This window comes from Sarcophilus harrisii, chromosome 2, assembly GCF_902635505.1.
Source record: "Sarcophilus harrisii chromosome 2, mSarHar1.11, whole genome shotgun sequence".
NCBI lineage: Eukaryota > Metazoa > Chordata > Mammalia > Dasyuromorphia > Dasyuridae > Sarcophilus > Sarcophilus harrisii.
In genome coordinates, this window is record NC_045427.1 from 503,855,361 (window position 1) to 503,870,198 (window position 14,838).

Sequence of the window (14,838 nt, forward strand, 5' to 3'; positions counted from 1 at the left end):
AGGATCATATAGTTAAGTAAGTACCTGAGGCTGAATTTGAACTCTGGTCTTCCCGACTTTGGGTGGCCCAGGACTCTATCCACTGTGCTACCCAGCTGCCTCTGATTCCGAATACAATTTCCTTTCTCCTGTATCAGGTGATGTTTGTTGTTCAGTCATTTTCAGTCACGTATGACTTTTCATGACTCTCTCTGGGGTTTTCTTGGCAAAGATATTGGAGTGATTTGCCATTTCCTTCTCCAGCTCATTTAACAGATGAGGAAACTGAGGCAAATGGGATTAAGTGACTTGTCTAGGGTCACACAGCTATTCAGAATCTGAAGATGGCTTTTTAACTTAGGTCTTCCTGACTCTAGCCCTGACATTCTAGTTGCCCCATCAATTGATATACACAATTGTTATTGTGGTGCGTGACTATTAGGGCATGAATGGTAAGTGGTTGATAGCTATCATCATAATCAATATTGATCATGCTTCCAGATCAGATTTTTATTGCATATCTCTTCTTTTTATTCCCCCCCCCCAATGAAACTCCATGAACAACATTTTCCCTGAGAGTTTCCCGTACTAACACTTATATTTCCAATCTTCATCACAACTATTGAAAAACTAAATTACAGGATCTCACTTTCCAAAGGGCCTTGGGTCTTTCTTGCTGAACATAATTATCTGTTAACCTTGCACCCTGTTCCCTCTCCTGCCTCTATCTGTCCTAAAGACAGTATCCTGGATGTAGAGAAGTCTGGAAACATTTCACTGATATCCTCTGAAGGAGGGCTGAGGGAGAACTAAGGTCTGGTAGTAATAAGGAATGCTTATGATTGACTGGTAGCTGGAGACTTAGATTCTACCTCTCTGGGTCTCAGTTTCCTCATCTGTAAAATGAGAGGGTTGGAATAGATTGATCTTCCAGATCCTTTCCTGATCATAATTCTATACAAGCACCTCACTTTTATATGGTGCTTTAGAGATTTGTTAATAAGAAGAATTAAAGTAAAAATGATACCTCCCCTTTATGTGGTACTTTAAAGAGTTACAAAGGTATTTGCTAGTTATTTTATTTGATTCTCACAATAAACCTGTGAAGCAGATGTTATTATAATCTTCATTTTATATATGAGAAAATTGAGCCCCAAAGGTTGCTTTGTCCCCAGAATCTTAGAGCTAGGAAGTATCTGAGTTGGGATTTGAATTTTTGTCTACACTTTGGACTTCAATAAATCTATGATCTCATCTGAAAACAGACTCGTCCTGTGAAAACTTTGGAATGGCCAACACTAGCTGCCATAAATTGAGGGATACCTGGAGAGGTCCTGCCATGCTAAAGTTCTTCCCTACAGGCATGAAATCCTTAATGAATTAAACAATCAAGGGGAGGAGTGGGTGCCCACAGGGCCAGATTTCAACCCTTCTTTTCAACTCATATATAAACTCCTTTGGTATAGGTGTTAACATGCATGTCCTCCAGCTATAGCAAACAAGAAAAACAAGAAAACATGTCTAGATGTTGATGGCATCTAAACAAGCTAAAGAAAAAGAAGAAACTCTCTGGCTAATGACTAGCAAAGGAGTTGAACATTTTGTTAAAGTCAAAATTGTGTGTGTTGTAATACTTTTAGATGTATTGTAATTTTTAAAGAGATGAGTTGTTTCTCTGTTATTTATTATCTCTGTCTTTGTTTCTCTGTCTCTGTCTCTCTATCTGTTTCTATCTCTGTTTCTCTCTGCCTCTGTCTCTCTGTTTCTCTCTGTCTCTGTCTCTGTTTCTCTGTGTCTCTATATCTCTGTGTCTCTGTTTCTCTCTGTGTGTGTCTTTCTCTGTCTCTCCCTCTCTCTATCTCTCACTGCCTCTCTCTTTCTCTATCCCTCTGTCTCTGTCTCTTTCTCTGTCTCTCTGTCTCTGTCTCTATCTCTCTCTGTTTCTGTTTCTCTCTGCCTCTGTCTGTGTCACTGTCTCTCTCTGTGTTTCTTTTTCGCCTCCCTTTCTCTTCCCTTTTTTTGATCTCTCTGCAAAGCTCCCTCCATAAATACCTTATTTTTTTTCAAGATGATGCTTAAGGACAATCTTTTACATGAAGCCTTTCCAGATTCCTCTTCAATGATACCAGTGCCCCCTCCCAAACTTGTAAAAAATTGTATTCATTCTTTTTATATTTAACAGAATGGAAGTTCCTTTAGTATAGGGATTGTTTCATTCTTTGTATTTGTATCTAGAATGTAACACAGTACCTGATATATCTATTTATATATATGTGTGATATCTGCATCTATAGACATATATTATATATATAATACACACATATATTTTTGCTATTTAGTCTTTTCAGTCTTTTCCAACTTTCTGTGACCCCTTTTAGGGTTTTCTTGGCAAAGATACTGGAGTGATCTGCTGGTTCCTTCTCCAGTTCATTTTACAGATGAGGAAACTGAGGCAAACAGGGTTAAGTGACTTGTCTGGTGTCACACACCTCCTAAGTGCCTGAATCCACATTTGAACTCAGGTCTTCCTGATTCAGGCTTGACACTATCCACCTCACCATCCAGCTTCTGCCTGACATAGTAGGTATTTAATAAATGTTTGTTGAATAAGTAATTGATTATTTATTGAATAGCTCTCTGCAGTTAAGATTTGGTTTTGTGTCCTTTGTGCTTATATAGGATTGACACAAGAAATATTGAATTGATTTTTTTGGTGGTGTCATATGTGAAACTATTGCTTATGACTTAGCTCATTATGTTATCTAATGCTCCTTATGGGAGAATGCAGGCAACAAATATCTTCTTGAATTCAGTGCCAGGAAAATATTTGCTCTGAAAATGAACTTGCATGTTTTCTTTTGCCAGACTATAAAACCCTTACAATCGACTGTTTCCATTTCCCTCTTAGCTGTCAGGAAATTCAGAGCTAAATTCAGCCCTCAGCAACTATAATTAACTCATTTCAGATACCTGGTAATCTCTGTGCTTCTCTTCCTTTCATTGTTTTATTTGTTCTTTTTAATTTTGAATTGTCTCTTTTGAATTATGTTTTATTTTATAAACCATCTTAATTCCTTTTTAGAAGCAGTTAGATGCGAATGCTAAGTGAATAAATGCCTAACATCTTAGTTGCAGAGAGCTCATGTGTAGACACTCACTAATGAATCTCAACAACCTGTCAGTAATTTATAGTCTTAAAAAAGTCTTAAAAAAGGTCCCCAGGGTAATGAAAGAGTAAGCCTTGCTCACAAAAGGCCTGGAGATGATAGAGATGTGGAGCTAAACCGGGTTTTCTTTACTTCTAGAAATATCCTGTCCATTACGAGGCTGCTTTTTTAAAAAAAGAACCTAGCTTCTTAAACTGTAGTTCATGACTCCTAATGGGATCTTGTAACTGAATGCGAGGATTGCAAAATTATTAGTTATTCCCCAGTTTCTAGGATAATAATTCACTATTTTAAAAAAATTGCTCGGAAAATTAGAAATTAGTATGGCAGAAACTAGACATTGACCCACATCTAACCCCTTTACCAAAATAAGGTAGAAATGGGTTCATGATTTAGACATGAAGAATGATATTATAAGCAAATTAGAAGAACACAAAATAGCCTACCTCTCAGATCTGTGAAGAAGGAAGGAATTTCTGGCCAAAGAAGAACTAGAGTACCTTATGGAATGCTAAATAGATAATTCTGATTTTTTGTTAAAAAGTTTTTGTACAAACAAAACTAATGCAGACAAATTAGAAGGGAAGCAATAAATTGGGAAAAATTTTAAATCTAAGGTTTCTGATAAAAACATCATTTCTAATATATATAAAGAATTGAGTAAAATTAATAATAGTCAAATCATTCTCCAATTCATAAATGTTTAAAGGATATGAAAAGACAGTTTTCAGATGAAAAAATTAAAAACCATTTCCAGTCATATGAAAAAATGCTCTAAATTATTATTAATCAGAGAACTGCAAATTAAGACAACTCTGGTACTACTATACACCTGTCAGATTGGCTAAAATGACAGGAAAAGATAATGACGAATGTTGGAAGGGATGTCAAAAACTGGGACACTGATACATTGTTGGTGGAGTTGTGAACAGATCAAACCATCCTGAAGAGCAATTTGGAACTATGCCCAAAGGGCTATCAAACTGTGCATACCCTTTGATCCAACAGTGTGTCTACTGGGCTTAGATCCCAAAGAGATCATTAAAAGGGAAAGGGACCCATATGTGCAAAAATGTTTGTGGTACCCCTTTTTTTAGTGGCAAGGAACTGGGCAAACTGGAACTTTGCCCATTAGTTGGATAATGGCTGAATAAATTATGATATTGTTCTATAAGAAACAATCAGCAGGATGATTTCAGAAAGACCTGGACAGACTTACATGAATTGATGCTGAGTGAAATGAGCAGAACCAGGAGATCATTATACATGGTAACAACAAGAGTATACAATGATCAATTCTGACGGACGTGGATCTCTTCAACGATGAGATAGATGATTGATGTCAGTTCCAATGATCCAATGAAGAGTCATTTGCACCCAGAGAGAGGCCTGTGGGGACTGTGTGGTTCACAACATAGCATTCTCATTCTTTTTGTTGTTGTTTCTTGCATTTTGTTTTGCTTTTCTCTCTCTCTCTCTCTCTCTCTCTCTCTCTCTCTCTCTCTCTCTCTCTCTCTCTTTCTCTTTTTTACTGGTTTGATTTGATTTTTCTTGTGCAGCATAATAATTGTATAAATATGTATTCATATATTGGATTTAACATATATTTCTACTTTAACATATACTGGACTACTTGCCATTTAGGGGAGGGCATGGGGGAAAGGGAGAAAATCGGAACACAAGATTTTGCTAGGACTAATGTTGAAGAATTGTCCATGCATATGTTTGAAAAATAAAAAGTTTTAATAAAAAAAGTAACTGCTATTTGGAATTATCTATATCACTATTGTCTCTTTGTGGGGTTAATAGAGTTTTGCCTATATTAGGAATGTTTTTGACTTTTAAAAGAAGTAAAAAAAAAAAGTTCACGAGCAAGTAGATTGTTTTTTTAAAGAATAGAACCTTTCTTTTAAATTAAATGACCATTTTTTCTAATGCAATGGACTTGTTAGCCAACAATGGAAGCTGAGATTCCTTACTACACTGTATAAGAACACAGGCATTTATAATAGCATGCTTTAGAAGCCCACCTCCCACTTCCAATTACCCCAGCAACACCTTGTCTTGAAAAGATCTCATGCTGAGTAAATAGGATCTCTCCCTAGAAAGTGTTAGTCATTTTACTGACCCAAAACATACCTTCATGCTATCAGGCTGTTCAGGAAACCCCAAGTGGAAAAATCACAGGTAAAGACAGATGACCATCATAAAGAGGCCCCTGGAAGAGTGAGTGTGAGGAGGCTGAAATAGATGAGACAAGGATTTGGGGGAACTTCCAAGAAGTACAGGAGTACGAGATGTCACCAGAGAGATGGCAGACCCCACGGCCCAGTTATAGGATTAGTGGATAACCAGAGGGCTTTACTAGGATTCTCTCCTGATGTCTGAAGAAACCGAGGAAGACTTCCAATGGATGAACTTCCCCTGGAAAGTTTTTACGAGGATCACAGAGCTCAAAATGACCTCAAAAGCCATCCAGGGTAACCCCTTCATCTTAAAAATGGATAGGAGTTGCAGAGTCCAGGTGGACATGGATACTTTGAGGTCTGTATTTTTTAAAAGGAACATTCATGGGATTCGAGATTCACAAATTTAGAGTTGAAAGGGACCTCAGAGACCTAGTAAAACCTCATCATTTATCAACTAAGGAAACTGAGACCTAGGGAGGATGCATGATGCATCCAGCTAGGAAGTGTTAGAGGTGGGATTTAAACCCAAGTTCTCCTGACTCGGAGCCCAATGTCCTTATCCGATACATCTTGCTGCCTCTTACCCACATCAATGAATCACAGATACAGATCTGTTTAAGGACAGATACCTGTGTGCAGGCATCGATACAAATCTTAAATTGGGCCCTCAGGTTTATAGTTAACTTGGATTATGGTTTTTATAGTCATTTTGTGAAATGAGAAATCAATCAAGCAATAAGCACTTATGAAGTGCACATGATGTTCCTCAAGGCAACTCTAAAACATACTTCAATCTACAAAAACCAAGTTTTTAGAAAAGATCAAAGAGAAATCTGAAGCTTTTTTGTCTTAAGTATACTAACATGATTGCTAGAGAGGAATGCAGGTTGTATTTAAATAAAGAGGCAGATTAATTTTCTTTAATGAGCTCCTATCGCAATATAGAATTTTTCTATAATACTTTATTAATTAAATTTATAAATAATCACAGAGGCTTCTATTAGGAGGAAAAGAGGAAATCCAAGTGATTTATACCCATGAAGAGTCTTCCCAATGGTACAGTAAATTGTCAATACTATCTTTCAAATGCTTTGCAAAACAGAAAGTATGTATTTTTTGCAAATTGAAAATCTGAATCTATTTTGGTTTCCATGGATGATATTTCAGTTTCAAACAAGCTAGGCTTATTTGCTTATATCTAACCCAATATAAGACGATTCAAAGAGGTGGAGAGTATTAATTTCTAGGATAAGGAGTTAGAATTGGGAGGGATCTTTAGGAAAGGTTTCTAGTAGGCAAGAAAGCTAAGGATATGAAAGGGCAGATACTAAGAAGGAGCATATATCAATAGACAGCAAGAATTCTCCATATCCCAATGAATAGGTCCCACAAGGTGAAGAATATTCTTTAGTCTGTGGACTACAAAAGTTGCACTATTAAATAATTTTCTGTTCTGTGTGTGGGGAGGACTAGGGTTCAGTTCTAGGGAATTTTCCATTAATAAAGGAGGTAGGTTCCCTCTCCTCACACTCTGTTTCCATTAAACCCTCTACCATGCTATCTAGTAGAACAAGAAAAGGATTAAAAAGAATTCAATGACCAATATGAATTGGAATTAGGACAGAGAACTTATTCTTATACACATACAAAAATCTAAACATTAAAAAAACACAAAAATCTTCACAAGTGTGCATTAATAAGATAAAATTTAGTAATATTTTTCTCCAATAAATACACTCTTGACTTTATTGATAGTGTAGGACATAGGAACTCTGAACTTCTTACTATAGGGGTACTCAGGCATAGGAACTATTATATGAACTATGAGAATTCCAGTGCAGGGAAAATTGACTTGTTATGAATTCCCCAAGCCTTTCAGGTTGCATTTATACTCCATTTGAGGTTGGGAAGAGAAGACAAAGTCGCTATGAAAATAAGTATCCATCTTTCCCCATCCTTACTGGAGTCCCATATTGCAATCTAGAAAGTCAAATTCAAAATGGCCCTTTTCAGAAGCTATTTCTTCTTTTAAGAGGCAAGGAACCACTCAGATTTACCACGTTCAATTTCTCTAAAAAGCCACTGAACCCACTTTGACTTAGTTTCAAGCCATCTTAGGAATTCTTAGGGTTCTGTTTCATCAGATGTTGGTTCAGTTTCTTTTGTCTTATAGTATTTAGAGACATTTTCATTCTTTTAAATATTTGGTAGACATATTACTGTATTATTTTAGTACCATCCCTGTTGATTTATCTGCTTATGCTCTAAGTTTTTAAACTAAGTTTTCTTTCTCCTTTAGCAGTTATCTTTTTTTTCTTTATAAATTCTATCAATTATTTTCTGACTTCTTCTTTTTTGATGATGGGTCCCCGAGCTCAAAGTCTCCTCTCTCACCTTGGGAAATCCATGTTGTCCCATGTCTCCTAGAGATGGAATTGGACCCAGCTGGGCTGCCTGGACTGCCCCATTTATTGGGGACCCTTCTCTAGGTTACTTTTGCAAATGTATGCTGAGTGGAGTCCTGAAATTCACTTTTTGGTATCGGAGCATAGAAGGTGATCTAAGAGGCTGACCATGATGGTCAAGATTGCAGCAGTATCAGGGAAGCTGTGGGCTGGATAAGCCTGTAGTATGCCTTACTGGAGCATGGAAACTGGTAATGTGAACCCTATTAGAGATTAGTATTCTTTGCTGCTAATTCATAAAGCTTAAGATGCTTGATTTCTTAACCTGTGGGATGAACTGCAATTATTCTCCCTTGGGCATATGATGTTTCTTTGGGGTTGAAAATATTTAGAACTTCATATTTTTTATATGACCTTCAATTCTTATATTTGCATCCCCAGAACTTAGCCCAGTAACTGACACTCAGGAGGGTTTTAAGTGCTTTTTTCCTTCCCTATCCATCCAGTCATTTAAGAGAATTTAGAGAGTACTGCCAGGTAATTTGGGGAAATGGTATTATGAAGAGAACAGGAAAATCAAGAGGAGATGCCTTTTTGGAATAGTAAGGATTTAGGCCCTGAAATATCTGAGACAGAGCTTAAAGACAAAATTGGGGGAGATGCAACAAGCACATTTTGTGTACTGAAATCTGTACCAGGTCCACAATTTTTTTTCCCCTTTAGGTTTTCTTAGCACAAAGTCTTCCAAGTCAGCACATTTTCATCGACTCCACAAGTAATCCTTGTCCTGAAGAATTGGCATTCTAACAACATCTAGCTAGCAACTAAATTTGTTGAAATTTAAGAATATTACAATAAGATTAAGTGATTTGCCTAGGGTCAATGGCAGCTACTATGTATTAGCATTAAGACAAAACTCAGGTGAATCAGATAATGTCATTACTCTTTCTTCAGCTTAAAAAGTTAGAGGTACTAAACTAAGAAATTTCGTAGGATGCAAATTATTTAATACTGTTGTAAGCACTTTCATCCCCAATTCAAAGAAATTACATGTCCAATTATTGCTAAGATGTCCAAAAGTATCATCTTCGTATATACAAACTTTAAACTAAGTTAGACTCCTGATAAAAACTTACATAATAATCCTAAAATTATAACTATCATGGGGACATAGAGCTTTAGTACACCTAATGTCTAAGCTAAGGGCTGGGGATAAAAAGCAAAAATATGGATGTGACCTCAGGAGCTCACATTCTAATAGGGGAAGCCAACATGAAAAATAATGTTAATGGAAGGTACTATTAGTAGGAAGGGGCTGTAAAGGCCATTTGGTTTTGAACCAAATCTTGAATGACACCGAGTGCCACGGGACATGAGTTCCAAGGGCACTCCAAGCATGAGAGTAAGTCAGTGAAAAGGCATGAGAATTTGAAGTGTGTAAGAAATAAGTAGATATCTAGCTTGATTATGCTGATTTTTTTTAAGGGTGGGGTTTTTATTTATTTATTTTTTTAGATAGTGTTAGAGGGGAAAAATGAAGCTTGACAAATATATATAAAAAAATAGGCATTGTCACTGGATCATCTCCATAAAATATACCTAGAAAGCTAGGAAGAAGCCAGGTTGTAAACGACTTCAAAGGCCAAAAAGAACATCTTATCTTTGATGCTGGAGATTAAAAGGAAACTTAAGAAACTGGTAGTGTCATCCTATCCCAAATCCTGATTCAGAAGGCAACTTCAAAAGTTCCTTCCAAGATGCAGTAGTTTAGTTAATACTATCATTTGGCACCTAAAAGCTTAACTCACTAAATCTCTGAAGGAACCTCCTTTGGTTTTCATTTGGCTGCAGATAGTCATACTATCTCCAGACTTTTTTAATCCTAAGCATTTTCTCTTACATTTGTGTGATTGAAAAAGTCAAATGTTTTTGGTATTGAATTATATGTCTTAATTGTGAAGCAAGAGATTAATTCCTAAACTTCTGCAGTGGAACACTGGCTATAAAAATCTTACTCATTTAGTAGTTTGTATTTTTTACCTTTTCAATGGAGGCAAAGAGGGAAGGAATTTAGAAGTGGGAAAAAAAAATCAATATTTAAATAAAAGAAACCCATTAAGAAAGTCAGTTTTTAAAAAGTACAACATACTTCAAGGAACTTTAATAGAACTTATTTTTAAAAATGAATAAAAAGGTGTTACACATCAAAGTGATAAATACTTTAAAAATATATTAAGATCTATTGAAACAGAGACCCCAGAAATTCCAGACTTCAGAGGATTTTGAACTATCTACTAAACTGTAACCATCCAATACTTTATAAGGAAAGTTATTGGGTACCCATTATTAAAGGCATTTGAAATCCTGGATAAGACTCCCTCCATTTTACAAAATATATCAAACTACTTTTAGGAAATATGAAGTACCAATATTTCAAGTCCCCTTCCGTGGAAGTCTTTGAACAGATAAACAGTTTGTGAGAGAACAGTAGCAAACAGCATTGGTCAAAGAGAACAGTTAGGTTCATCAATTATTGCGACAACATTCAAGATGACAGCTTCATAATCAAAACCCAGAAGATGCACATTTTAAAATGTTCAACAGTTCATATGAGATGTTCCATGTTCATCTGGTTTCTTCTTCCAGCTTTAATCATCTCAACAGATGGTAATTAGCTGAGGCTATTCTCTTTTCTGCAGCTGGTCCTCTTCCAAGTCTCTTAGGTCTTTGCTTCCAAGATTGGTATAAACAGTTTAAAATCCATTATCGTACGGCTAATAGAAGAGCTAATCCCACCAGTCCAAATCCTGCGGCGGCCACTATACAGCACAGGGTACTCTTTGGATCACTTTGTGGGGGAGGCTGCTTCTGGGTGAAGTGGTGGTGAAAGCCAGTCTGGACAGGAAGAGAAGAGAAAACATTGGTCATCTCACTTTCTCCAAACATCAGATTTGTCTTTGCATCCCTAGGACATAGTGGACATTTTAATAACCACTTATTCAATTTAGTCTCTCACTCCAGTTCCCTCAAAAAGAAGTTCAACATTTGTTGAAAATTAATAAGTGTTTATTCTATGTAAAAAATTACATGCCTGTTATCAGAGAGGATGCTTTGATCACGAGGCATCTGGCAATATTTGGGGCTATTTAAGTCACCATTGTAGAAGAGTCATGACAATCAAAAGTGACCAAGTTTGGTTTTCCTGGGTCCAAGCCCAGTACTCTACTGTACCACCTAAATGCCTCAAACTTCTAGAAGAATGAACAGCTCCTTACTGAATATCTGGATAGTTTAATGCAGAAAAAGTTTTCATAACACTGGTGCTGTTATTTGCACCAGAAATATTGATTATATAAAGGGGAGTGATTAGAAGTGAGCACATGAAATAAGAGCTACTCATTATCATTTTCAAGCATATTTCTGAACAAAAGACATAGACTATTTTGAAGATCCTCTGGATTATTAGATTCCCATTAACCCTTGAGCTACTAAAGCTGGCAGTTGCTCCACCATCTCCATTCAGGATAATCAAAAGTGACAGTAATTAAACTCCAGATGGTTGCATTTTAACATTGCTGGGTAGAGGAGTTTGTATAATAACAAGCTGTATTTGGCATTCTTCTGGCAACTTTAGTCTTTATACTCTATTTTTTCTGTCAAATAACTCACATAAATATCCCCTGAACCCATTAATATTTAGATAAGTGCCACATTTGTTTTTTTCATCAACTTCATTTATAGCAAATCCCAGTAAAATGCTAAATGTCACCATGTCCCCCAGTTAGAAATGGTATCATTGGATGAAGTGTTGGGATTTAACAGAAAATGTCCTCCCACTTCCTACCACAGTATGCTGGGCCTGAAGTCAGAAAGACCAGAGTTCAAATTCTGTCTATGGATCACTGTGACCTAGAGCAAATCACTTAATTTATTTCAGTTTCCTCAACTGTTTCCAGGGTTGTGAGATATTTGCATAGTGCTTGGAACCTAATAAATACCTATTCCCTAATTTCATGGAAACACAATACATATACTTAGATCCTGAATTCATTCATTTATGATTTAAAAAGCCTATAATGTTAAGGCACGGGACTATCTGGTGGGGATTTTAAAAAATTTTTATTAAGGCCTCTGAATATTCAGGTTGGGTCAACAAAAAGCACCACAATAGCCCCAAGTCTCTTTGGTAACCTTTAAAAAAATGTGGTAACCCACATGAAAGTCCCAACACAAACCTGAAAGTAAACTGAACTACAAGTATCAGAAATATGTCCAGGCATGAAATATTGAGAATTGAAGGGGGGGACCCGCTAGTCCCTCATTTAAAAGATGAGCAAACAACGTCAGGGTGTTAATCAAGGCCACTGTGGCTAATCAACTGAACCCAGGTGTTCTGACTCCCATGTAGAAGTTTGAACATCCTTAGGCATCTAAGTTCTCCTAGGTTGTGAGTGAGAGACACAGACAGACACAGACACACAGACACACAGACACACAGACACACAGACACACAGACACACAGACACACAGACACACAGACACACAGACACACAGACACACACATACAAGAACTAGAGAGGAGAAAAACGTGGGAGGGGGCGAGTGTAAGGTTTTGAAGCCAAAAGGACCAGGTAGGCAATTAGGATTCTGAAGCGGGTACATTTAAATAGGTGATAAGGTGCCTAACTCAGAGCACATCCCACCCTAATTTTATAGATGCAGAAGTTACATTAGCTAAGAGGCAGAGGCATCATTTTTATTCAAGTGCTTTAATTCTCTTGTGCGGAGAAAGAATCAATTGCAAATTGGAGAAGTGAGTCTCAACTACATCCCACAGCCGATTTTCCAAGTTTTGGGACTTGAGCTGTCCATATATGGGCAAAACATTTAGGCCCGATAGAAGAGCTTTCCAAAAGGCTCGTGGGAGAGTGGAAGGGGAAAAAATCCTGCCACATTTTTAGGGGAGGGAGAGGAGAAAGCCAGAGACGAGATTACCCCGGCGGGCCGGTCTAGCGCCAGCATTCAGACTAAACTGTGGCGAGAAAGGTCGCTGGGTGAATGGAACACGGTTTGTGCGACCCTCTTTTTCTTCTTTTTTGGGGATCGGGGGGATGCAGACACAAAAATCTAACTCAAGCGTTCGATCCACCCTCAGCATCCAGGCTGAAGTGAAGCGAGACTCTCTCCACTTCTGCTGGAGGGCTCCCCCTTAAAGTAAGAAGCATTTACCGACTGCCGAGTTTTACTTTCAGAACCGACGACTCTGCGTTCGGTTAAGGAAAAAAAACAAAAGAAAAAATCCAGCCCACAGGAGTCCTTGCGGCCGGAACGCAGAACTTCCGCGTCGGACAGAGAAGGAATTTCCCTGCCTCCCACTCGCTCTCGGAAACTCCGCGCGGCTCTCCCCGGCCCAGGCCCCCCGCCCTGCTCCTCGCCCCGGAGGCCCCCCACCCCTCGGGAAACCGGGGGGCCGGGCCGGGCGGGCGCGGCGCCCTCGGGCGTGCGCATGGGACGTGACTCTTTGTGAGCAAGCCGCGGGGTCAGGGCAGGGCCGGACCCCCTCCGGCCATGTGGCCGAGCGCGGCGGCGCGCCCCTTCCCCTCGTCCGGGCGCTCCCTGCGGAGGAGAGGATGCCGCCCGTGCTCACCCAGCCTCCGTTCTCCCGCAGCCACGCGCCCTTCTTCTCCACCAGATAGTGGCAGAGCTCCTCGGCCAGGCGCCGGCTCATCTCGCTCCGGAGCCGCCCTCGCTGCTGCTTCTCCTGCTCCTCCATCTCCAGCATCGCCCCGGCAAACACCACCAGCACCGCCACCCGGCCCCAGTTGAAGCCGCCCTGGTCCATCATCTCCGCCACTTCGGGGATGACCCGCTCGGGCGGCTGGTCGAGCAGCTGACTCTTGGCGCACTCGAAGAAGTCGCGGTAAGTCCGGCGGAGCTCCTGGGCCACCGCGCGCATCGTGGCCGCGGCCGGAGTGGAGGGCGCCCGTTCCTGGCAGCCCTCCGCACGGCAGCAGTGCTCCAGGTAGTCGCTCACCAGCCGCCGCGTCTCCTCCCGAAGGGCATCCTCGGTCTCCATGGCTCCAGCCGAGGGAGAGCCCGACACCAGCCCGCAGTCACAGCCTCTTTCCCGGGGCGTCGGGGCTTCTTAACTCGGCGGGGGCGGAGTTCGGCGGCGTTGTCCCCGCCCCGGGGCGGGGCCGCGCCCGCGCCACGCCCCCATCCGCGCCTGCCTCCCTGCAGACTTCGCTTTCTTTTTCTCTGGGCCAAGTCCTGCGTTCCTTGGAGCATCACACCTCTCCTGCACCTGAGGCCCCCCCTCCTTTCAGCCCTCGCCTCGGAGAGAAGCCGCCGCGGGTGCCCGCGCAGAGGGGAAGCGGGCTTCGCTCCGGTCTTTCTGTAATCTCTGCCTCTAAGAGGAAGGGACCGCGGCGTCAGAGTCCTGGGCAGCGTCCAGGGCTCTCAAGTGTCATTTCCTTCCTCTCAGAGCAAGCATCTCGGGCTGGGGGGGGGAGGGGACGGGAGTGGGATAGATCGTGGAGGTCGTCAGCATCCTTCCCAATAACTGAGCATGTGCGAAAAGCTAAGCCTTAAACAGGGCATAGAAGCCGAGGGCTGGCTCCTTCCGCTGGTCCTGGACAAAGAAAAAGAGAAAAGCAAATAGGGACAGAGGGAATGGAACAGAGTCGGCCTGGCAGCCCAGTCTTCCAGCTTCCTGGCTTAGGGAGGTGCATTCCTTTTTCTAGTGAGAATTCCCAGAAGTTGTGGGCTGGAGATTTATGGCGAGAGAATGGGTGTTTCTGAACTCTCTGTGTCCTAATAGCTGTTAACCGTTAAAAGCTTGATCAGTAAAAGGGCGAACCTTAATGCCAGAGGATGAAGGATGGATATGGTAGGTCGATCTTTCTCCTGAGGAAAGGGGAGAGAATTAAGATGCAGACCGAGACCTGTGGTTTTGGATAAGCCACTGAAGAAACTGTGTGTGTGTGTGTGTGTTAAACTTGCATAGCGCTAATAAGGAATTTCACTCACCCAGTCTGGGGGAAATGGGAGAGAGAAAACGTTTGTTTATTAGAAAAAAAGGCAGGTAGTGCCCGGATG

General features: G+C 40.3%; 1 protein-coding gene across 1 annotated transcript; it reads right to left on the reverse strand.

Annotated features, from left to right (window-relative positions):
• Window positions 1–9,864: 9,864 nt before the first annotated feature.
• Window positions 9,865–14,159, reverse strand: BCL2L10 (BCL2 like 10). Its single transcript, XM_031955211.1, has 2 exons — window positions 13,388–14,159; window positions 9,865–10,635 (listed from the first exon to the last, which is right to left on the reverse strand). The coding sequence occupies exons 1-2, from the start codon at window positions 13,814–13,816 to the stop codon at window positions 10,504–10,506; spliced, it is 561 nt and encodes a 186-aa protein (XP_031811071.1). The 5' UTR covers window positions 13,817–14,159; the 3' UTR covers window positions 9,865–10,503.
• Window positions 14,160–14,838: the final 679 nt, after the last annotated feature.

What these genes read in the sequence shown, in the direction of transcription:
- BCL2L10 (XM_031955211.1), bottom strand. Translation starts at nt 13,816, where the DNA reads ATGGAGACCGAGGATGCCCTTCGGGAGGAGACGCGGCGGCTGGTGAGC. An exon ending in TGCGGGAGAACGGAGGCTGG is followed by an intron (nt 10,636 to 13,387) that starts GTGAGCACGGGC and finishes CTTCCTGTCCAG; the next exon opens with ACTGGCTTTCACCACCACTT.